Source organism: Sphaeramia orbicularis, chromosome 16 (genome assembly GCF_902148855.1).
Source record: "Sphaeramia orbicularis chromosome 16, fSphaOr1.1, whole genome shotgun sequence".
In the NCBI taxonomy this organism is placed as follows: domain Eukaryota; kingdom Metazoa; phylum Chordata; class Actinopteri; order Kurtiformes; family Apogonidae; genus Sphaeramia; species Sphaeramia orbicularis.
The window spans coordinates 22,713,151-22,737,479 of NC_043972.1; the positions used below are offsets into that span (position 1 = coordinate 22,713,151).

Genomic DNA, 24,329 nt, shown 5'->3' on the forward strand with positions numbered 1-24,329 from the left:
CCAAAATGTAATCAGATCTGTTCTGGGTCACTGGCAATCTATAAACCAAATCTGGGATGAATTCAACCAATAGTTTTGCTGCTACAGTGTTAACAAACAAACAAACCAAACCAAACCAAACCAAGAACAATACCGCTTGCCTCCCCTTTAGAGGGCAGGGTAATAAACACTTCAAACTTGAGGAGGACATGGACATCAGCTCTGAAGAGGATTTCAGTCTGACACTTTCTGAAGTAAATTAAACATGACTCAGATGTTTAGAAGCAAGTCATGGTTAATTTACTTACACTGACTCATGTCTGGTGCTTGCATGACTCCTTTTAAAGTCTTTCTCTATAGAATACTGTTTTATATTAATTGTTTACATTGTCTTGCTCTGCATGCTGCCTGTGTCATTCCACTAGGATTTTAATAAGGAAAACTTGGGAAAACTAACTAAAATTAACAAATTCAATGTTTTTTTTAAGTTATAAAACCTAAAAATAACTTACAACCCCTTCTGAGTTGGGTCGGGTTGTTGCTGATGAAATAAAGTGTAATTCAAAAGCAGCACTAAAATGACTTTAAAATCCTACTTGTAATAACTTGGTTTCTTTTGGATGGATTATACATGCTTTTTTGTGAAATCACTCATTACATTAAACTGATATTGTTTTAACATATAATGAGCATAAAACAAGACACAGGCGGCTGATCTGTGATAAAACTCACTGATTCCACGGTGTCAGATGATAGTGTGTAACAGTGAACAGATCGATAATGCTGAAGGAGTAAAATATTTTACCAGCTAATTTAACAAAAGATAACAGTTGAAAACACTGGCACATTTACAGTAATGGTAACTTATGTGTACTGTCCCTGAACAAATAAACAAACAAATAGAAATCTAAAACTCTCTTAGATAAATCAGACTAATGATTGTTTTTACCCTGTGATGTTTTGCAGACTGTGAAAGTAGAAAGTGGTGATAAATAAACAAACAAATCATTTTAAAACATCTGAAACCTGCTGGTATAAAACAGATAAAGCGTCCATGTCCTGTATGAATGAAACATCATCAGCAGTGGTTATTATCTGGGTGTTACCTCGAACAGTCGGAGGTCTGCAGGGACTCGCTCTCCTACCGACAGACATACTGTGTCCCCGGGCACCAGCTCCCGGGCCAGAAGGTGTTCCAGGTTCCCCTCCCGGATGCTGAGGACGACAACAAAAACACAGTATGTCGACAGATTTCATTCAGATGCAGAGACGGCGTGAACACATCAAACTACAGAGAAAACAAACTACTGCAACAAATACAACAGATCAAATACTCAAACTGAGCTAAAAATTATATACTCAATGTGAATCTGATCACAGCAACATGTTTGGTGTCAAATTCTGTTTCATCAATTAAATGAGGTCTGGGCTGAAAAGGAAAAATATTCAACATTTCCAATCAATAACAATATCACCTTAAATGTTAAGTCATTGCATCTTTAAACTCAAAGACTGATTTTTGGTGAAAGGTGAGGAAACTAGGCATAACTGGTTTTAAATTATTCATAAGATATCCAAAAAGATGAAAATCTATCCAGACAAAAGTGACATGAACATTGTAAAAGAGAAAAACGCAACTCTGATTTTTTGATGTACTGATTATTCTGCACTTTATTCTGGTCGAATGTTGTGAAAGCCAGTGTTAGTGTCCAAATAAAGAAAATGACCCCCCTAAACACACAAGAAAAATGTACATTGCCATTAACTAAAGTACCACTATATAATAAAAACAAGAATTGATTTATTGCCCCATGCTAACCCACAGGAGTCTGTTCATAGGTTTTAGATGAAGGGGACAAATAGAATAGAACAGAGCAGAGCAGAACATCAGCAGACTACTTCTGTGAGTCGTGTCTCAGCAGATGGATGTTAGTGGATTTAAACTTGAGGTGTGTGTTTTCTCTGAGGCAGATGTTACAGCAGCTGTTCTTCTGTTTATCTGAGGTGGAAATCAACATCTCAGATCCACAGTGTCCACATGAAAGACCTCAGATAAACCAGTTTACACAAGATGAGAACATCTGAGTCATAACTGTTTGCATCTGCCCTTTTCAGAACCACAGACTGTACATAATTAATGGAGGAACTGTGACAACATGTCGGTGTCTTGGAGCCAGAGGTGACCATATTTGGGTAGAAGGGGTGGAGCTACCTTAGTGCAAGGGGTCATGGGTGGTGACCTAAAGCTACCCGCTAACTTACAGACTATGTTAAACAGTAACCTCCATTATATGTTGGGCACAGTCAGGGGATGATGAACATGTCGGGTGAAAAAAAAAACCTTTAAGATAGACTTATTTTGTCATTTGTAGCTGATACATAACTGTTTGGGAGTCCTAAAACCAACTTTACTATTTCTAAATGATGTCTGCAAAAAAAAAAAAAAAAAAAAAAAGAAAGATGATTGACTTTCATTTTTTTCAAAGGCTATATTTAAAGTCCACATTTACACTTTCTGTCTCATACTTTACTTGCAAAAGAGAGTACTGGTTTATATAATATACCTCAACCTTAATGATTATAGGTATTAAAAATTATTTATACTTATTCACTCCAAGCATGATATTGGGATAAAAATTAAATCATTTGTGCCTGACAGATAATTTTGATTACCAGCCTCAAGGACTTGAGAATTTACCCTACGTAACCATAATCACTTTACTGTGCGGAACCAGACTTCCCTTAATATCCCCCAATCCTAGACCCATTAATTTTTTTTCACCAAAATTGCAGGAATTGCAGTCAACAATATACCTGACACTATGGTAATGTTAATTTTTGGCAACTTCAAGTGAAAACAGCAACTTTTGATATGCTGAGAAATTTGCTGATTTTTTAATGTTTTTTTTTTTTTTACCCTATGTAACCAAGATGTTTTTCACAAAGATTTCAGTTAAAATGGCTGAAATTGACAAATGTCTTTGCATGACCTCAAAGTACTAGAAATATCCTTTCCATTCATGTATTATACTTACATGCAAGGAAAATGTATGTCGACTCATTATCATCTGAACCATTTTTTTACCCTACGTAACTGCTTGACCATGCCCTGTTAAATCATTTTAACCTTATTAGTGTGACATTAAAAGGTACCTGTAGTGAATTTTCATTGCTAGCCATTTCAAAAGATCACATACAATACTAATGGTTCTGTAAGGTAACTTGCATCATAGCCTGTTGTCAAGTACTGTATGTGCGAGTGCTAAGTCACTGCTCCGTCAGTCAGGCATGGTAAACAACATGCTGCCTCCTTCACGGGCTGTTTCAGCACTGGTAGTGGCGCAGACTTGTTGTTTTGTCCGATTACCAGGGCTGTGATGGACTGGTCACTGACCCCGTGCAGCAGACATCAGTCTAAAATGGCACATTATCAACCAGTGCTGGGTCGCGTCCCTGGGACAATGGTGGAGTGCAAAGCTCACGGCTGCACAAACAAGCGTGAACACATGCTTACCACTCAATCTTGCTCACTGACTGCTGCTTGTTTACTCGCACTCATCACCCGAAAACACTAATGAGTCGTCACTTCCGGCTGGCAATGACTGCTCCTCATAGGTTCTGCCCCAGTGCATAATACACATAATAAAAAGGTCCAGTGTGGTGTATTTATGGTGATTTTTTTTTTTTTTTTTACTAAATTTGTGCCTCTCTTTGCACTTATAAGTAATGCACAAAGCACAATTAATGTCATAAATGCGACCAGTATAAGTACCCTGTGACAGCAACGACAATGGAGGTATTGTCAGGAAAAAATGTGTTTCATTAAGTATAGAGAAGTTCTAAAAGTCTGACTCGGCAGCAGTGAGCTGGTTCTGACATAATTGAGAGGCCAATATGGCAGACATCAAAGCCTCTAGTCACCGTGTGATCTTACTAATGGAAGAAAAATTGGAGGTCACATAAGTACACTTAACAGAGAGTCCAAACAAAACAAATGAAACCAGAATGACTCCAGGAAGAGCAATACTGCCATGGTATTTAGAAAGATGTTCAGTGTCAGCCTATGGGAGCAGCTAGGAGCCATCAGCGATATTTTACTTTAACATGATGAAAGACTGGCTTCACTTTGGAGATAAAATCCTGAACCCTGTTCTGAATAAAGAAACTGGACACATGATATATTTTCCAGTGTTACATCTTCAGTTCACTTTAACTTATCCTCATTATTACAACAGACACTTTCAGGGTTGTGTTGCTATTTTTACTGATTTTAACTGTACTTTTAATGTTTACTATTATAATTATTTCTTATAAATTTTATCTTACTTTAGCACTGCACAACTGGTAACTTCTGCAGTTATTGCCACGTCTTGGTGCATATTTTTTCCTCATTTATGCCTCATGGTCTGTCTGTATTTATTTTAATAGTATATGTACTTCGAAACTGTTGAAAATTAGAATTTCATCCTATATGTTTCCTGGGGGTTTAAATACATAAATGAACGAGAAAATAAAAATGTAAAAAGCTCCATAAAAATGTTTGATGTATATTATTTCATTACATTATGTTGTTTACACTTCTTTCATTTACTCATCACATTCTTTTCTAAACAGATGATTCAGATCGACATTAATGAGTTTTTATTTTATTTCACTTAGTGTTCACCACATTTATACTGAAAGCTCAGTTGCCCTGTTATTAGGTGTATATACAGTATATTAATAAACTATTGTTAGGATTGGACTCTACAAAAGTCATTGTTCATTGTCCATTTAATGTCGACACCCTGACAAACCCTGGGTGTGACTGAATATCTACGCTGCGTTCATAAACATTATTAAAACCAGTCATAGGAGATGAAAAGGTACCTCCAATATTTAACTCACCAGTGACATTCTGGAGGAACCAGCTTCCCCAGTTCCTCTAGAGACTTTTCTGAACGGTACTCCTGCAAACATGCACAAACACCAAAAAATATATATATTAAAACCTACTGAAACACCAGGTCCCAACAGATGATTAGATTACATTAGATTGGACTGAACTTTATTTTCATTGCACATTTCAGTACAAGGCAACAAAATGCAGATTGGATCTAACCAGAAGAAGTAAGATATTTTGATATAATTATATAATACAGTATTTACAGTATGTACAGAATATGAATGTGTAATTTGAATGTGCAAAATGAATGCAGATTTTAGTGCAAGCACAGAAAAAAAACAGAATACAAATGCATATGAACGATGCCAGAACTCACCTGGACAAAGGCAACGGTTACCACGATAATAATGGCCTGTTAGAACACAGAATAGTAATCATCATCTATGTAGTAGGTGTCAAAACATGTTAAAAAGTCTATATTTACACAGATCTTAGACACCATTAACTCAAAAATCATATGCAGTGAACCAAAGAATAAAAATAAAACAACAAAAATACTTATCTGAGAAAAACACAAAAATATTCTAAACAAATGGGATTCTCTTGAGAACTAGGATTAAATTTATTAAGATTTTTAGGTGATTTTTTTAACAGCAGACTGTGACAAAAACCTGAATCCTGCTTGCACTTTTTTTTAGTTTTATTTCAGGAGCTTCAGTCTGCAGATTTGATCATTAAAATACTCTTTAAACCGAATTGCTCTAAAACTTCAACATCTGTGTCTCCTGACTCAAAGTTAGAAATACAATGACTCAAAAATAGACTCATGACTTCCTCATTGGGGATGTGTTGGGTTTTTTCCTCTAACACTCTGATGTACTCTTGATGCGACATAAATAAAACTGCATGGAAGTAAAATAAAGTTGTACATTTACCTGACATAAGATAAATGAAGCAAAGTAAGGAAAAGATACTGTAATAGTCACACCAGACCCAAAACGAAAATAGATCTAATGTGATCAGCAGGGCGTCGGCTATGTCTGCTGCTACTATTAAGGTGTGTGTTCTATTAATAACTTTAAAGAGCAGAGTCATGTGAACATACCACTGTGATGCTGATGGCGTCATCAAACTGGTGCATAAGAACGCTGATGACAGCAGAGGCCAAGAGCAGCAGAATCAGAGGGTCCTTAAACTATGCACCAAGAAAAACAGAGGGTCATTAAACTACACAGAGAGAAGCAGAGGGTCATTAAACTACACAGAGGAATAGAGGGTCATTAAACTACGCATAGAGAAACAGAGGGTCATTAAACTACACGCAGAGGGATAGAAGGTCATTAAACTACACAGAGGAATAGAGGGTCATTAAACTACACGTAGAGAAACAGAAGGTCATTAAACTACACGCAGAGGAATAGAAGGTCATTAAACTACATGTAGAGAAACAGAGGGTCATTAAACTACATGTAGAGAAACAGAGGGTCATTAAACTACACATAAAGAAGCAGAGGGTCATTAAACTTCATGTAGAGGAACAGAGGGTCATTAAACTACACATCGAGGGACAGAGGGTCATTAAACTACACACAGAGAAACAGAGGGTCATTAAACTACACACAGAGAAACAGAGGGTCATTAAACTACATACAGAGAGAAGCAGAGGGTCATTAAACTACACGTAGAGGAACAGAGGGTCATTAAACTATGCACAGAAAGAAACAGAGGTTTATCAAACTACACAGAGAGAAACAGAGGGTCATTAAACTACACACACAGAGAAACAGAGTGTGAGACAAATACAATGTGAGAAACAGGCAGAGAGAAAAATACACATGGTCCTTGAAATAAACACAGAGGGAAAATAGACAGGAACCTTAAACTACACAGAAAGAGAAAAACACACTGTAATGATTGCCTCCCTGTGTACTGTTGCTTTAAATACTTTTGATTATTATGGTGACACACACTGACGTGAGGACGTAACCTGTCCACCTCATAGTCAGACACAAGTTGCTAACTGTATGATATACTGCTTTTGTTTTATGAGTTTGGACTCTCAAAACCCTTTATTTACCTTTTCCACAACAAAAGTGTGCTTATGCGACATGTGAAGAATATCTGAGCTTCCCTGCAGACATTAAATATGGAGTGTGACGGTAAAGAACTGTTTCGAGTCAATGTTTCAACTCTTCTGACTCGCGAAGGCTTCCCTGACCACTACAACGGGGTCCTTAAACTACCCACAGAGAAAGAAAACAAAGATACAGAAAATGCAGACACATACAGGGATACAGAGGGTCCCTTAAACTAAACCCTGAGCAAGAATGAGGTACCTTGAACTAAACACTAATCCAGGGATTCTGAGCTTCCTTAAACTAAAAACTGATCCAGAGATTCTGAGCTTCCTTAAACTAAACACTGATCCAGAGGTGACAAAGTGCTGTTTTCACAGTTCACGTTGGTGTTTCTGAATCACAGCTTGCGATGATGACCTATATTCAGCTACACTATGCACAGCGCTGAATCTGGGACATACAGTCCGGTCAAACTAAGGACACACTGTATCTGGAAACCGGGATCTTTCTGGACCCTGTTGTGATGGGGGATATTTTTGGAAAGTGTTTTTTAAGGTGAGAACATAATGTACAGAGTGCATTTAAGTTTAAATTGTTCGTGGCTGGTTAATTTCATGAGCTCTGCAGTTAGGTGAAGAATTAAACATCATCCCACATCCAGCTCTAGACAAAACTCTGATGCATGTCTTCACAACAAGTTTCTAACAACTGTTGCACAGCACATCAGCTTTTCCTGCAGACAAGATGCTTTCAGAGGCAGAATTTTGACAACAGAAAAGGAAACGAGCATGTGTTTCGTGTGTCAGTTGGTAACTAGTTTTCTGTTAACACTAGTTATCAGAGGCAGTGGTTTCTGACATTATCTTTGCATTTGTGAAATGTTTCCAGATTTAACACCCAAAATTCATGCTGTAAATATGCATGTTTCAGTTCCATAGAGGCATCAGGTTTCTATTTTGGAGTTTGTAACACCTTACTTCAGCATTTTCTTATTTTGTAAATACAAAGACTAACATCAGGATTGAAATTTGATTAAATTTTAAGGTTGAGGAAATCATTAAAGGTCATCGTGCCTCTACTATAAAAGACTCTAAGGCAAGAGAGCAGTTTAACATTGTATGAAACTGTTAAAAGTTCAAAATACATTTGTTGATCTTTGCTTCACTTTCTCCTCTTTGTAACATCTCTCCTCCCATTGTCCTCTACATTTTATATCTGAATCATTTTCTGGTTCTTAAAGTCTCAGTCCTCTTTGTTCAGGTTCTGGTTCTGGTTCTAAGACTCCTCAGTCCTAGCCTCTGTTTTAGTTCTGTGCTGGTTCTCAGACTCCTCGTCCTCTGTTTGTCCTCTGATCTTCCATTTCCTGGTCCTCTTGGCAGTTTCTGTCCTTGTCAGGGTCCATGTGGACCAACAGGCCTCAGACAGACCCTCCCTGTGGCTACTTCCATTATTTAACTGCTGAAATGTGACACAAACTTCCCTGATCCAGTACTGTGTCTGTCTGGGTTTGGATCTGCAGTCATTCAGTTCATGAAACATAAATGCACAGAAGGAAACAAAGAACTCTGGTTTTTCTGCAACTGAAAGCTACATTTTTCTTCCACAGCCAATTTAATTGGTTTGTGTCTATTTTTATGATCAGAATCAGAATCATCTTTATTTGCCAAGAACAAACACATACAAGGAATTCTCTGCCAGTAGTTGTTGTCCCTCTAGTAAATTTATAAAAACAACATATAATGTAAAATGTAAGGAAAGTAAAATAAAAAGAAACTCCATATACATAAACATAACAGTGTCAGCTTGTATACAGTTATAGTGCAATTTTTTATGATGTGAAATGATTTAAAAAGTTTAGTGACTGCAACATATTTATCCTCACTGATCATGAACCTGAGGATAAAACAACAGATCACATCAGTTCAGAGACATTCACATTCCACCCCAGCTTCCTGTTTGTTTTTGTGTGTTTAGTCCTGATTGGTTAAACATGGAGGATATTAAAGAGGTGACTGAGACGAACCTCTGCCGTGTCACTGTGAGACACTTTTTGTTTGATTGTAAATCAGCCCTATCTTTGTATTTGTGCTCTTCCTGCTGTTCAGTTCATTAATTAGCGTCTGCGTTTTAACGCAGAGTTTCAGTCATATCCAGCTGCTGCAGGACAAACACAACATACTATTTTTATCTTGAGCCTGATGAGAACATGTCTGGAGGCTCGTCACGTCGCTGAGCATCATCATTTTGTCAAGAGAAGGAAGTGAGAAACAGCAAAATGTGAACACTATGAATTTGAAGAAGGAATGACAGAAACACAGCAAAATGAACATCCACAGTGGACCAACAACACCACATTCAATGCATCCTTCATGTTAGAAATCGTATTTAGCACCTGTGAGATGTATTTCTTCCATAGCGGTTCCTCTTCATTGATGTCGAACTCGTTCCAGCCGTGATAATTCCTCCTGCGGATCACTTCCTCCTGGGTCAGACCCAGCTGCAGGTCAGCCTACGGCATTGTGGGAAATGGGACAGGGGAGTCATTACATGATTCTCTGAACATGTCCTATGTGAAACACCCAAACAGCTGGAGAACATCTTCATACCTGCAGGACACAAGCTACTTCGTTGACGGGGAGATTGCTGGCTTTTCTGGATGTTAGTACTGGGACCATGGTCTCATCTTCACTGGAAGGTTGTCTGTCGGAAAGCTGATGCACAAACACAGGAAAACAAACTGTTTACTGAGTTTAATTAACAGAAGCAAAGTTTTAATAGAGTTTAATGACAATAGTCTGGTCTGATTCAACTGGCAAATCAGTGAAAACCGTGAAACAATCTGAGACATTACATGATACAAATCAGATACTCAGTTCAGAGACTAAGGCCCTTTCCATACAAAGGTGGTTTTGTGTCGGACAGGCCTTTCGTCTGAATGAAACCGCAACTTTTTGTGTGGATAAATTTGAAAATGCCGGTTTCGCATCTTCATCTATACAACCAAACCACAACTCTTCTAAAACAAATGATGTCACGGCCCCACCTCTCTAATCTTTCACCTCAGAGGCAAGATGCCACTTCTTGCTTCGTGCTCATGTTACAACAGCTATTGACCTTATTGAAAATATATTGAATCCAAATCTTTGGCTATTCTTTCATTACAATGAGTAACAAACAACCATAGTTAACAATATTAACTACATGCTCTTGGATCTACCACAGAGAGGGGCAACCAGAAGAAAATACTGGATCAGACCCGGTAGAACCAAGCAAGCTTTATGCGCATGCTCCACATCTTCTTCTCCGTTTTTTGCAAGAGCATTACGATGCCACGTACAAGCCTGGCATTTGTACGACATCATTTTCAGTCGTTTTCAGTGGTCTCGTGTGGAGGCAGATATTTCCTGAAGTGACTTCGTGTTTAAGGAGCACTTTTTTGAAAACGACAAAGAAAAAGATCGGATAGGACAAGATGTGGTTTAGTGTAGACATGGCCTTAAACTAAAACACAGACTCAGGTTTTTACATATATCAGCTTCTTAATCAACAGCTCAGATTATAAAATATTGTATGAAATATCCGAGTCGGATATAATTCTATTTTTTTTTTGAAAAGGCTAAAAATACTACAATCAGACCATCTTCAATCAGAGAAACTGAACTCAGAGATGAGGCGGATTAAAACAACTGAAACAGGACAAAAGAGAGCTGGTATGAAGATGATAACAACACATAAAAAAATATATCCAACAGAGTAAAGACACTTCTCAAATCACAGTTAAGAAGTATTTTAAACCCTGAGGCAGAGCTTTGCAGCACATTTTACAGCACAGATTTTTACCAATAATTCAGAACAGAAAGAGATCAGGTTTGATTTCTTACCCCCTCCATCATTAATTCTCATCGATCCAATTCTTTGTAAATCCCTGATCAGTTTTCTCTGTGGGCGACGTAAGTTTGAACGAGTTTTCATTAGTAGACAACAGACGTGCTATGACTGTGGTTTTAAAGGCTTCCCCGCTCAATACAAAACTAGATCGACTGGTTTTCCTTTGCATCACTAGGACTAATTTTAGACGTCACAAGCAGAGAAATGTTTGACATCTAGTCAAACTTCTATTGGATTAAAATGGATTAAGTTGTTTCAGTAATTTTGCCTCCTGTTTTTTCCGATAAAACAAAACAAAAATGGTAAAAGCTGCTGATCGGAGTTGGGCAAATGTTGTGTTTCTGCAGAAGGTGGAGGATGAATCCAAGGTATTTCTCAGCTACCTTCAATATTTTTCTTTGAGGAGGTGAAATCTGAGCGATGACCTGAAGCTGTGGATTGTGTGCGATGATCATTTTGCCTCCTAACAGATAAATGTGATGAATAAACAGTGACTGAACAGCAGCTGCTTAAAGGAACAAACCTCCCAGCCTCTATTATAGCTGCTGTTAAATCAGCAACCTACTCACAGTCATTTACACACATTCATTTATCTTTGTGGAAATTAGAATAGATGTTGTTCTGTCAGTCAGATGGAGTTTAGAGCGATAAAAGGACCGGCTTGCATTCATCCATTTCTTAAACAAGCCTCAACAATAAGGACTGATCGACTGTAAAAGGGGGTAACATGCGATGACATTGACTGTCATTTTAGAAATGTAAGACAAACAATTATATGGGGTCAAGTAAAACTGGCTCTGGGTAAGTAGATTTATGACCCACTTACTCAACCCCACGAATGACAAAACACATTAACCCGTAACCCTGTATTTAGGTTAAATGCCTTGTGAGACATTCTCAAGATTTTCTTTAGGCTTAAACGTCAATTTTCATATTTAACAACAGGTTTTGCAGCCAGGCATTAGATGAGCTGACAATCCAGCTGTTTTTAATTTGCATTTTCAGTTTTGTATATTTAAAAAACATGAGTTTAAATACTGAAAATTAACACTCTAAACATCACAAATCATTGGGAGAGGTGGAAAATTCTGTTTATTGGGAAAAGGTAAAAGTGAATAAGGTGATACAGTGGATAACAAGGAAACTGAAATGAATGCTCTAATTATAAATGTGCAGGAATAATCAACAACTGTAAGCACAGTCAGCTTCCTTTTTTAAGAGTGTACTTTTTATTTGGAGTAGAGATTAGAGAAGATTTATGTTTCATAGAGACGAGCAACTAATATTTATAGCTCAACTGTTTTCTTCCTGAGTGTAAAAAAATGTAATAGTGTACTTGTGGTTCAAACACTTCTTCGGCTGGTCTTTTTTAAATTACTTTTATTTTCATTTGGGTGGAGAGCACATGTTAATGGCATCAAGACTGACCGACTACATTATTCAGCTTCAGAAGGTAATTAAGATGACCATCCCTAGTATTATTACAAGAAACAAACAGAAATGACATGAGATGGAAAGAGCAACAGAATGAAACTATGAATGAAAAACTGCAGAAACAAATGTTAGACTGAGTTTTGATAAACTTAAGCAATCTGAGATGTTATATGAACCAAACTGGATGTTTACTTCAGAGACTAAAACTAAAACTTCAACAGCTCCTCAATCATCAGCTCAGATCGTGTGTTACTGTTTAAAATACCACATCAAACTGGAACAGATGATTAACTGACTCTTAATATTCACAGAAACACACAGTAATGGATGGATACCAGCATAAAGGCAAGCTTTGCAGTAGGGCTGCAACTAACAAAGACCTTAATAATTGATTAATTTGTAGATTATTTAAATAAGTCATCGATTCATCAGATGAACACAAAAGACTCAATTCTCAAAGATCGGTATTTAATCCAAAGCAGACAAATCACTAATGATCCTGCAATGGCTTTGGGTACAGTAGCATGAAAGGTAAATGTTGTGGTGGGCCCTTCATAAAATAAAGTATATGTAGATTTGTTGTTTGTAGTGTATATCCACTGGGCCGAGCACTAGCCCGCTACCTAGACTTGTTACGGCTAGAGACTAGCAATACTAACGTGCTCAAGACCCAACAAATCGACAACCAAATTTGTTGCCAACTCTTTTAAGAATCAATTTGGATCTATTTAATCAATTCACTGTTGCAGCACTATTTTGCAGATTTCCTGCAAAGACATTCTAATGGAGACATTTACTATAGATACGAGAAAACAAACTACAAAATATACAACACAAAAGCCCGACTGTGCAAAGATGGATGTTACAGACTAAAGGAAAACAAAGTTGATCCTAGTTTCACCTCAAGACATTAAATACAACATCCTCCATGTTATTGATATTAGTACAATACGGATACAGGTCGAAAACCTTCTGCACACAACTTAAGCAAACAGTCAACCAAAGTCAACTGTGTGGTGTTACTATTCTCACCATGGAAATCCCTGGTCAGAAACGACTGTCAGAATAAATGACCGTATATGATGGTGAAATTCAAACCAGAAAAAAATATTTGATTTGTTTATCCTATCGTTTTGGCTCAGTTTGGATGAATGTCACTGCTCATCTTCATTGTTACATCAGGAACAGTTTCACCCTCAATAGTGAAGTTTAGATTTTAGAGATGCTGGACCAGTGAGTGTCACTTCTGAATCTGCAATTATTACATTCTTTTCTTAAACTTCAACCTGCAGCAGCACATTTTGGACTTTTTAAGGCCTTAAAATGTCAACTGTGTGAAATTAAAGACCTGTTTCACCACAAAAATAAAACAGCTGCGGCAGCACAATCACACAGATCTGAGTAAAGGAAACTAGTGCAGAAACAAACATCACAAATAAAGATGAACTAAGGCTCATATTCCAAATTGTAACTGAATGTTTTTACTATAATTCAAGCTGGTGCTGTTTCTGGTTTAGTTTTATATGTAATAGTGTTGTGTGTCTGATTTCTGGACTCAGTTTCTCATTATCATAAATGTTCAGATAAACTGGAACCTGAACGTCTGTGCTTTGGTTCAATCTGAGACAGAATCGCTTTGTTCTACTTCATGTTTTCAATGTCTTACTTGCAATCATCTGAGTTGTACGACACCATATTACAGTTGTGCTTTCAATTTCTTCTTGCAAATTTATGACTTCATAATCTCAGAAAAAAGTTCTGATTTTTTTCCCTCATAAATGTGTTACTTCTTGTTAAATTTATGCCTTTAATCTTCATCTTTTCTTGTAAATGTACAAGTTTTATAACCTGTAAAATATTCTCACCAGAACTGTTAACAGATCAATACCTGTAGACACTAGAAGACTTCTACACATAGTGTCATGTGACTTATGTTCACCTGTATCTGGTTACCGATTGGTCCTGATGACAGCCGGTAAATTCATCTTTAACTGAACACACAATTCTTCTTCTTCTATTTCCTTCTCGTGTCAACACAAACCCTTGTCTGGAAACACTGAGGATGAGAGGACAGGTTCAGTCTTAACACACTGAGGCAGATTAGGGGATAGATTTGATCCTCCATAAGACGGATCAGATCTCAGACTACACCCCCTGCTGGATGGGAGGACACAGTGAACCTGGAACTAAACTATCCTTTAGAAACATGTGTAGGACTTGAGGCTTTTCTCACTGAAAATCTGATACATTTTAGCACTAAAGTCTTGGTGTAAATGACGTAAATAAACAATTACTTATTTAAGTATTGGGATAAATGAATTGTGTTTTCCTCCAGTAATAAGTAACAAAAATTTACAAGTGCAATAAAATCTCTGAGTTGAATTATTAAATGTGCCCTATTATTTCTGTCTGTATTGTTTGTTTTAATCAACCACAAAATCTAAGACACTTCAATGACAAACTTACTATATTAGTGACTAAACATATGTGATTCAATAAACTTTAAAGCCATTAAAATGTTTTATTAGTATTAAGCATTTTGCATTTTATAGAAGCCATTTGCCAGCTATGTTCAACTTTGTTCCACCTTTGCTTTCAGTGAAATGAAAAACTGAGCTCATAGATTAACTGATGTTTATGCGTTTTTCAATGCTTTATATTGAAACTGAGGGGTTGATTTGTGATTAAATTAAAATGGCTTTACAGGACATTACTAACTTTGTGTGAAATCAAGGTCAAGACTCTTATTGGGACAAACAGAAGCAATCTAAATGACAAACAGATTCTCTCCTGGTTCAGATAAATGTAGGTGAAAAATACATATGTGACGACCTCTGTTCACACATTTACTTCTTCAACATCCCTATAATAATTCGACAGTGTCCTTATTGTTTCAAATCACAGAGCAGAGCTTAAAATAACCTGAAACCCAGAGGATAATAGGAGCCGACAGAATCACTGTATTAAATGTGATTCTTGTGATGAGAATTATGGAGTGACTCATTAAGACAACATGAGCAACCCTGAGGATTTTACTGATTTTTGTTTAGTTACCTGAATGTGCATGTTTCTCATGTAACAGTGTCACTGTCTGCAGCCCAAACATTATTTTATATGTTTTAAATAATTTTTTGCCATGAATTTATCAGCATCAAGAGAAAAATGTTAGGGTTTCACAACTCAGTTTAGCTGCAAAAATATTTAAGCATGGTTATGAAAATAATAATAAAACTGAATTACAATAATATATACAAAATGGAATTTTTCAAATACGCTTTAAAACAAAATCAAAATGGATGTGAAAAACAATTATATCATATGCACATTGTATATGTTAAAAATACACACAAAAATGTAGTTTTGGTTTCATACTTCTGATTAAAAATGTTACATTAATGAATTTTCATTTTCACTGTCTAAAATATATCACTATAATTTCATATTCCATAAAGAGGGAAAATGTGTGTAGATGTGTGTGTTAATAAAATCTACAGTTAATGAGTGAACAGGTGTAAACGTCCTTCATCATGACCTCATTACAATCTGCAGACTTTGACTTCATTTCCCAAGAGCTCTATGAGATCCAGGTCAAACTCTATTAACAGGCTCAGAGTCCACAAGGATCCAGATCCAGACCCAGGACTCTGCAGATACACTGCCTCCACTGTGTCGCATAAAACACGACAGGGACTCAACTGTCCGTATGTTCATACACGACTTAATGAGTCATGTGTTGCGTTTGTTACATGGTGTATAAGGCGTGTCATATACACCTGCAGTGTCAGTTTCTGTTTAAACACAACAACATGAACACCTTTACAGGCTGAGGTAGAATGAGTTCACTACAGCCAAACCCAGGTTATAGCTGTAACTGACCTCCTCCTTCCATGACAAACAGTGAACAGATTCACTTTATATTCATTTTCTAGTTTTGAGTCTTTGTAAAAATCGAACTGGTCGCACTTCCACTCAGTAAATGTTCTCCAGTAGAAATTAATTCACCTCAGAGTTGCTTTTACAACCACTAATAAAAACTAAATAATGAGATGAAGTAGGAGTGAAGCAGCTCTATCTCCAGAACTGACACAGGTTTGATAAAGTGTGGACACAGGTTAAGACTTTTTTCCTGTTTACATATTGCCTTGTCTCCAGTTTTTCAACTTCACATCTTGTATCAGTTCTAAATGACACTTCCCATTCTACTGAAATGTTACCTCCTTCATGTCTTCAGCCTCAGTTCAGCAGTAAACCACTCACAGCCTGTCAGACACCAGTGAATTCATTGGTCCATTAAAAACAAACAAACAAACAAACAAAAACAATACCATGTTTATCACTGATAATAAGATAACGAACATGTAAAACAATCAATGACAAATGTCACTTCAAACAATCTGACACAAATAATCACCTATTTAGCTCTATGTTTCTTCCTCATTTACAGTCTCCATTAGCTTCAGAAACATACAGGATAAACCCCATGTGTAAATCAGTAACTCCAATAAAATCTCATAATAAGTCTCATAATGGACCTGTTTCTCTATCATGCATTATCTCAGAAACAAGGGCATTATTATATATTGCTTTGAGTGTACTACTGGAGAAAATACAGCAGCATTATATAACTATTCAATCAACTTTTGTAAAAACAATTTAGATCTTTTTTTTTTTAGTTTTACTTCTAACATTCACTTTATACAGTATCATTAGTAAAATTACATGAAAATGTTTACATTTACAAAGTATCCTTTCACAAAAAATGTGAACAACCTGAAATGTCTTAAGTGAGGTAAGTGCAACTTAAACAATATAGCACCTGTTAGTAAATGTTTTGTGCCTTAGCATAACTGCAATCTGTAAATTATAGTGCACAAATGATAAGCTGACACATACTATTGCTAAAATTGCACTATTTTCTTAAGAAATTCCAGGTTGTTCATTGTTGATCATGTTATTCATATCTTTTAAAGCATAGTTTGTAGATGTAAATATTTTCATAACATAAGTGTCCTTTTTTTCCACCCTAAAACTTAGAGAAAAGTTTAGAGTTGGCATTATTTATAAATTATTGGGATTATTTTTACTGGTCTGACCCACTGACGATCATATTGGGCTGTATGTGGCACCACTGATGCAAAATGTCAAAGGATTTATCACACCGATCGTTTTTTTAATCCAAGACCTCCTACATGTGTTGCCATCTGTCTAAACTGTGAAGAAAACATGAAAATCAGTAAAAGCTGTGATCACATCGACTCTTCTTGATTACGTGAAGAAGTGCTTGTTTGATAACAATAGTTGTGGTTACAAAACTGTTTTAACGTGATCACAATTCTTTTCTTCAACCATATAATTACTAGAGCTTTTAAAATCTGTGACTGGTTAAGTGTTAAAGGCAAGGTTCACATGATGAAGATGGTTCCACCTTCGTCTCATTTTGAGAAAAAAAAAAAAATACTGTAACAACTACATTCTTATCTGTTACAAACTTGAGTTCACTGATGCATTACAACATACATACGCTTGCACACACAAACCTATATCAGATTAAAAAATGCAAAAAACAAACAAACAGTGCACTAGCATTGCATGCATAATGTACATTTATGTTTCAGTTCTGATCTCCTATTGATGTCCTGAGGAAAACTAAGATAAAAGATTAAAAACATTTCTGTTGGGAATGTGGAGAGTTAAATCAAGAACTTAAAACTATCAAGAGGTTCATAGCATACATGACAAGAAGTACTGTGGAACACTGATAAGATTTACACTCCTTCACACACTAAAGTTACTGATGAGGCCTGGTTTCAATCAGCATTTATATATGGGTGCTTCTATGAAACTGGTCCCTAAGAACAGGACATGGGGCTAAAAATTCAAACCAGATGTAGACTAATGTTATGAAGCAAGTTTGGAAGCATTTTGGGTCTATCTAAAAATAAATATTTACTGAGATAAAAGATAAACTATTTTTCAGATAAAACACAATTTTATATCATTTTTATACAAAAATCCACATGTAACACGGTAAAAAGGATATGAAAATTGCACACGACTATTTTTTCAAATATCTCTTTATTCTCTCACAGGCACACTTTGGGAATAAAACTAATTATGCAAGGCACAATGTTTCACAAAAAGGACCGCTGTTGCAAAACCACTCACAATTTATAGACCTATGTGTTTAAATGGGCAGGTTCTGCAGGTAATACGAGTGGACACAATGGGTTACGTGCGAAACCTGGAATGAAACTGCTGATTAATGAAAAACCTGCATGTCTGGATTAGAAAAAACATTAGGATCCTCAAATTTAACACAGTGTCTTTATTTATAATGCTATATAAGAAAATTTCAATCCATGTTTTCCAGATAAAATGCAATGACACCTAGGTAGCTTTTCATGTCCCAGTTTTGGTCCTATTTTTGGCCCCAATATTTTATTAAAAATTCATTACTTTTGGGATGGCTCAGAGCAAGAATACAATTTTTTTTGCATTTATCTGTGGTCATCATTAGGTACATCCTAGGGGGAGATATGTCTAAATTTCTCTTTAATTATTGGATCTAAAAACCTGGCAAAGTGCCAGATACCAAAATGAACCCAGTGTCATAGAAGCACCCACATATACATAAAAAAAAAAAAAAAAAAAAATCCAAAAAAGTATAAAAATATTACAAATTCTCCATCTGTTCCGACACAAATTAAGCATTTATCATTGACAAAAAGTTTATTTTGACAGACAGATAAAAACAAGTAGTTGCAATTTCTAGTTAAAGTAAAAACAGCAAAAACAAATCAAGACTATTTCAACCTGTGTCAAACACCCAAAGGCATGTCTTAGAACATGAAAATGTCTAGTTATGACATGATAATGAAGTCTTTTTGTTTTTCTGGTTTGTCGTTTCCATCAGATGGAAAAGATGATATGAACAAAGGTCACAGACAGTTCATAAAGGGACAGATATTTAATAATACTTATGATAATAATAAAAGCAGTGTCTGAGGGTTTTACTGACTAAAGCTCCTGTTTCAGTCTCTGCTCGACCAGAGACCAGGAATCCAGTTAAAGCCGGGATGAGGACTGGATCGGTTCCAGAAATGCTGTTAGAGTCACACTGAGGTGTTCATTTCACTTCACTTTCAGTGACTGACCTGCAGCTTCAGGAAACTCTATGGCAGATACATCAGCTGACCTCTGAGACAAGTCACATGACACAGAGGTTAAAACACACTCAACTGAACCAGATACTGAGTCAGATCCAACAGAGGAAAGACCGCCTCAGGGGATTAGAGATGATTTATGGATTAAAACCACCACTGAATAGTTATTTATATGAATATTTACACAACAAAGACATGTAGTTCATTACTGGTACAGTGAACTGTTATTCAAGTCAGAAAATTCACTATGATTTTGTGACGCAGAAGACATGATAGTTATGCTTGAGTCATGACAGAAAAATTTGACAAATCTGGTTTAGCATGCATGAAACACACAAATGACACTGAACTGAGGGTCAAAGTGTGGAGCAGCATTTCAACACAGCTAAGAGGTTCACATTAACGGTACAGACTGTGGGGTTTCATAGTCTGTTTTGCTTTGCCACAGTTTAAGGCCATGTCCACATGAAACCGCATCTTTCCTATCCGTTCTTTTTCTTTGTCACTTTCAAAAAAGTGCTCTGTAAACACGGAGTCATTTCAGGAAATATCTGTGTCCACATGAAACCACTGAAAATGACTGAAAACGATGTACTACAAATGCCAGGCATTGTAATGCTCTTGCAAAAAATGGAGAAGATGATGTGGAACACGCACATAAAGCTTGCTTGGTTCAACCAGGTCTGATCCAATATTTCCTCCTGGTTGCCCCTCTCTGCGGTAGATCCAACAGCATGGAGTGAATATTGTTAGCTATGGTTGTTTGTTGCTAATTGTAATGAAAGAATAGCTGAAGATTTGGATTCAATATTTCCAATAAGCTCAATAGCTGTTGTTGCATGAGCATTAACTCTGAAGTCCTCCGTTGTTGTTGTTCTTGTTGTTGTTATTGTTGTGAAGTGGCGTCTTGCTTCCAGACTGAAAAGTTAGAACGGTGTAGCTATGACATCATCCTTTTAGAAAAGTTGTGGTTTGCTTGTACAGGTGAAGATGCAAGACCGGCATTTTCAAATGTATCCACTCTGGGACCCAGTTTCAAAAAGTTTCAGTTTTGTGTGGACACAAGGCCTATCTGACACAAAATTTTTGCAGATACGACTGAAACCGTCTTTGTCTGGACAGGTCCTCATAATGACCTGAAAATACTGTGGCAGGCAGAGTCTCACCTGAATATGTTGCTGATGATGTGAATTAATTTTACATTACAATGCAGAAAATAAAACAAGCTACACAAGCAACATTTTACACACAAATGTACATCCAAACCAGATCCCAATCCAATAACTTAGGATCATAGGACCTGTTTCATAGGTCCTATGAAACAAATACAGGACCAGACCCTGAACCAGCGCGATCTGAAACAATGAGTGTCGAACCAAGGAGATAAGCTCAGTACTAATGTTAATGGCAACATTACTGTTGTTTGTTTGCCAACTACTTATTGTTAGCAAAGATGCCTGGTAACATTAATGTTTGTCTTTGGAATACCACATAAAAGTTATTCCCCCCCAACAAATCTGACATTAGATATTCAGCATTTATTATGAAGCCCACAGGGGTCTGTGTGAGGCTGTGTGTTTAATAGTGACTGAAACTGAAAACTTCTGCTCAAATTGTTTTCTCACAGGGTGAAAAATAACTCCACAAAGCAAAAACATGTTATATCCATGTGATGAAGCCAAGCAACAACTCACTGCAGACAGCCAGAAGTCAAAGTTAATTACCATGGAAACAGGAATGCTCTTTGGCTGTCTGTTACCGTGACACAAAATCATGAACACATCTAATAAAATCTAGTAGTTAAAATTTTTGGATTAAGCACGCATAAACAACCAGTGGGATGTAAACATGTTCCAGTCTCTCATCTAACCTTTTCAATTCAATAAATGTTAAATAAAATGTTAAAATAAAACAGGCTCTTAAAAATAATCTTTTCTTGAACAAGAGACAACTGTTACAAACTTGCATCAGCACCTGTGTGAACCATTCTGACCTGGAATATTTGCAGACAAATATATAGCACATACAAGTTCATCATTTGTGGTTCAAAATTAATCAAAATAAAATTCAGCTGGATGACCTGGCCCAAAAATTTAATCTAGTTTTTTTTCATCTCATAAACAATTTATCATCTAATCAATTCATTTTCTGTCAAAACAAAATCAAGATACAAACATAAGTCAACACAAGTCTGTGGATCTAATCAGGAGCAACACATTCACAAGGAACAGAAGTTTGCCACAAACATTCATCCATTATAGGTTAGTCTTCAACCAAGTAGGTAAACGGTCCACTTTTCTGATCATCAAAAATCAGTCAGTGCAATTTCTTACGAAACAAAGATTGTCCAACTCCAGCTTTTTTTGTTGTGAGTTTTGAGAAACAACTGTTTACCGTGTTTTATAAACCAAGCAACTGATTAATCAAAACCAAACCAAACTCAGCACTGAAAATAATCATTACTTGTAGCCATGATTAATGTTTTACAACAAACAGGTGTTATTTTCCATTTCAGTTGTCAAACAAAGGAAACACTTAACTCAGCTTCCAATGTTTTCATGATTACCAACCGAAGAAATAGACTGATGCCACTGTAGTGACAGATTTGATTGTATTTGTGAGTTTTTAAAGTCCTACAGACCTGCTGATCTGAACTCCTGCTGATGCCCACTGACTTCATTTTGTCTCATTTGCAGCCGAACCTTTACAAACTCCAGAAGGATTTAAGTCAAAGAGAAGCCGACGTAAACACACGGAGTTAAAGAATATGAACAAACCACTAGATGAATAGACTGAACAGAGATGTATGGTGAGGGAAAGGAGGAGGGTCCACACCACTCCACCTCCTCCTCTTATCTAAAGCAGGTAGAAGCTCAGAGCAAACACACCTGAGGATTAAATGACACAGATCCTGAACCACATACCCGCATCCTGCTGAGGTCGGACCCTTCACTGTTCAGCATAAGCTGATTAAACGTCTTCATGTCAAACTGCAACACAAAGAGCAGCTTTCACTGCTAAACCCAGTCTGTACATCAAGTTTATCTAGATCAGGCACCCGCTAAATGCTCGAAGTACAAAGCCCACGTTCCAAACTAATATATCCACACATGACGAGGAGTGAGTTTTAGCCTGAAATACGCCCACATTACAAACAACTGTCGAGTCATTTCCAGTCGATCAGAAAATCAATACCAGCTCCATTCGTGTCCATTAGTGACCAAACAGCTCATTATGTTCTCAACCAGACTGATCTGATGAGATTTTAACAGGCTCTCTTCAAATGATTGATTATTCAGTTCATCTTCAACTCTCTTTATTCAGGAGATATACATATTTCTGACAATCCACCAGTATTACATCATTATGTGTCAATACTTATCAATCACAGTTCATAATCAGATCATTAAGCTGCAGCATCTAATCAATTCATCTCTGGAAAAATTCTAATCTGCCCCGATTAATGTAGGACCAGCTGAAGCTTTGAGTTACAGCTGCGTCCATTATTCCACTGTGTGATCAGGTGGCAAGTATTCAATTAATCACCAATTATTCTAATATTCAATCAATCTGAGCCTTTTTTAAAAACACATCTACGTCCTAATGTTTGCAAATATTTCTGTCAGAAAGTTGAACTTGGATATTTCAGATTACTTTTTCCTAACTGTAATGATATTCTTTGCATTTTCAGTGAAAAGCTACGGAGCCCCCTTTGGTGATGTGAGGAAAAAAATATTAATGTGTGGTCATGAGTTAGTAAAGCGTGACCACGAGTTAGTAATGCGTGACCACGAGTTAGTAATGCGTGACCACGAGTTAGTAATGCGTGGCCACGAGTTAGTAATGCGTGGCCACGAGTTAGTAATGCGTGACCACGAGTTAGTAATGCGTGACCACGAGTTAGTAATGCGTGACCACAAGTTAGTAATGCGTGGCCACGAGTAAGTAATGCGTGGCCACAAGTAAGTAATGCGTGGCCACAAGTAAGTAATGCGTGACCACCAGTTAGTAATGCATGGCCACGAGTTAGTAATGCCTGGCCACAAGTTACTAAGACGTGGCCACAAGTTAGTAATACCTGGCCACGAGTTAGTAATATGTGGCCATTGCTGCATGGCCATTACTTTAATCTAAGGATATCACGGTAGTTCATACCAAGGTGGAAATAAATTGAAATCAAACTGAAGTGTTCCATGTTGGTAAGGGCATCAAATCAGTGTGCTACACTACACAGCAGTCTCGTAGGTGAATTGTCTTGTGGTCACACATTAGTAGTAACTCGTGGACACAAGTTACTTATCTCATGGCTATGCATTACTAACTCGTGGCCACACATTTTTTTTTTTTTTCTCACAAGTCACCAAAGGGGCTCTGTAAAAAAGCAGATATTTACCCATATTTATTTTGTCAACCATGTAGACATTCACAGCTTATTATATCTTTAACTAAACTCATTAAATGAACATGAGAATGAGCATCTAAAACCACCATTCATTGTCAACCTACACGATATTATTGATGAATCAACACTGAGGAACATAATGGTGTTTCTACCTTCATTATGGAACCTCTGAATATCCAATTCAGACACATGATGATGCTAAAAACTGAAAAAACCCATTTTGCCTGAATTACTTAAGCGTCGTGATAGGTTGAATCTTTCAAAATGGATTAAACATTTTGTAGCTCTAGAAGTTTTTAAATGCCAGTGGCTGAATATGATTTTTTTTTCTTTGACAGTAAACTATCTGCATTAACTATAACATTTAAGAAAACATTGATCAAGACATTTTACATCATTTTTTACCCCAAGAGCTATTGAATTAAAAGACAATGAAAATATTTAGTAGCTGCCGCACTAGTTGCAGTGATTTTTCAGTAATAAAACAATAACAACAACAA

At 36.7% G+C, this 24,329-nt stretch overlaps 1 protein-coding gene across 5 annotated transcripts in view; it reads right to left on the reverse strand.

The window, feature by feature from the left end:
* atp2c1 (ATPase secretory pathway Ca2+ transporting 1) overlaps positions 1-24,329 on the reverse strand; it is a 44,908-nt gene that overhangs the window by 15,108 nt on the left and 5,471 nt on the right. Inside the window, exons 1-7 of one of the 5 annotated variants that reach the window (XM_030158066.1) lie at positions 22,069-22,131; positions 9,549-9,653; positions 9,335-9,451; positions 5,970-6,059; positions 5,241-5,276; positions 4,867-4,928; positions 1,086-1,194 (exon numbers count right to left, since the gene is read on the reverse strand). In XM_030158066.1, the coding sequence (XP_030013926.1) occupies positions 1,086-1,194; positions 4,867-4,928; positions 5,241-5,276; positions 5,970-6,059; positions 9,335-9,451; positions 9,549-9,653; positions 22,069-22,107 (558 nt within the window). In that variant the 5' untranslated portion in view covers positions 22,108-22,131. Of the gene's footprint in view, positions 1-1,085; positions 1,195-4,866; positions 4,929-5,240; positions 5,277-5,969; positions 6,060-9,334; positions 9,452-9,548; positions 9,654-10,823; positions 10,848-14,203; positions 14,337-22,068; positions 22,132-24,329 lie in introns of those variants that run through there. The other 4 variants (XM_030158068.1, XM_030158069.1, XM_030158067.1 and 1 more) reach the window with 4 other exon arrangements.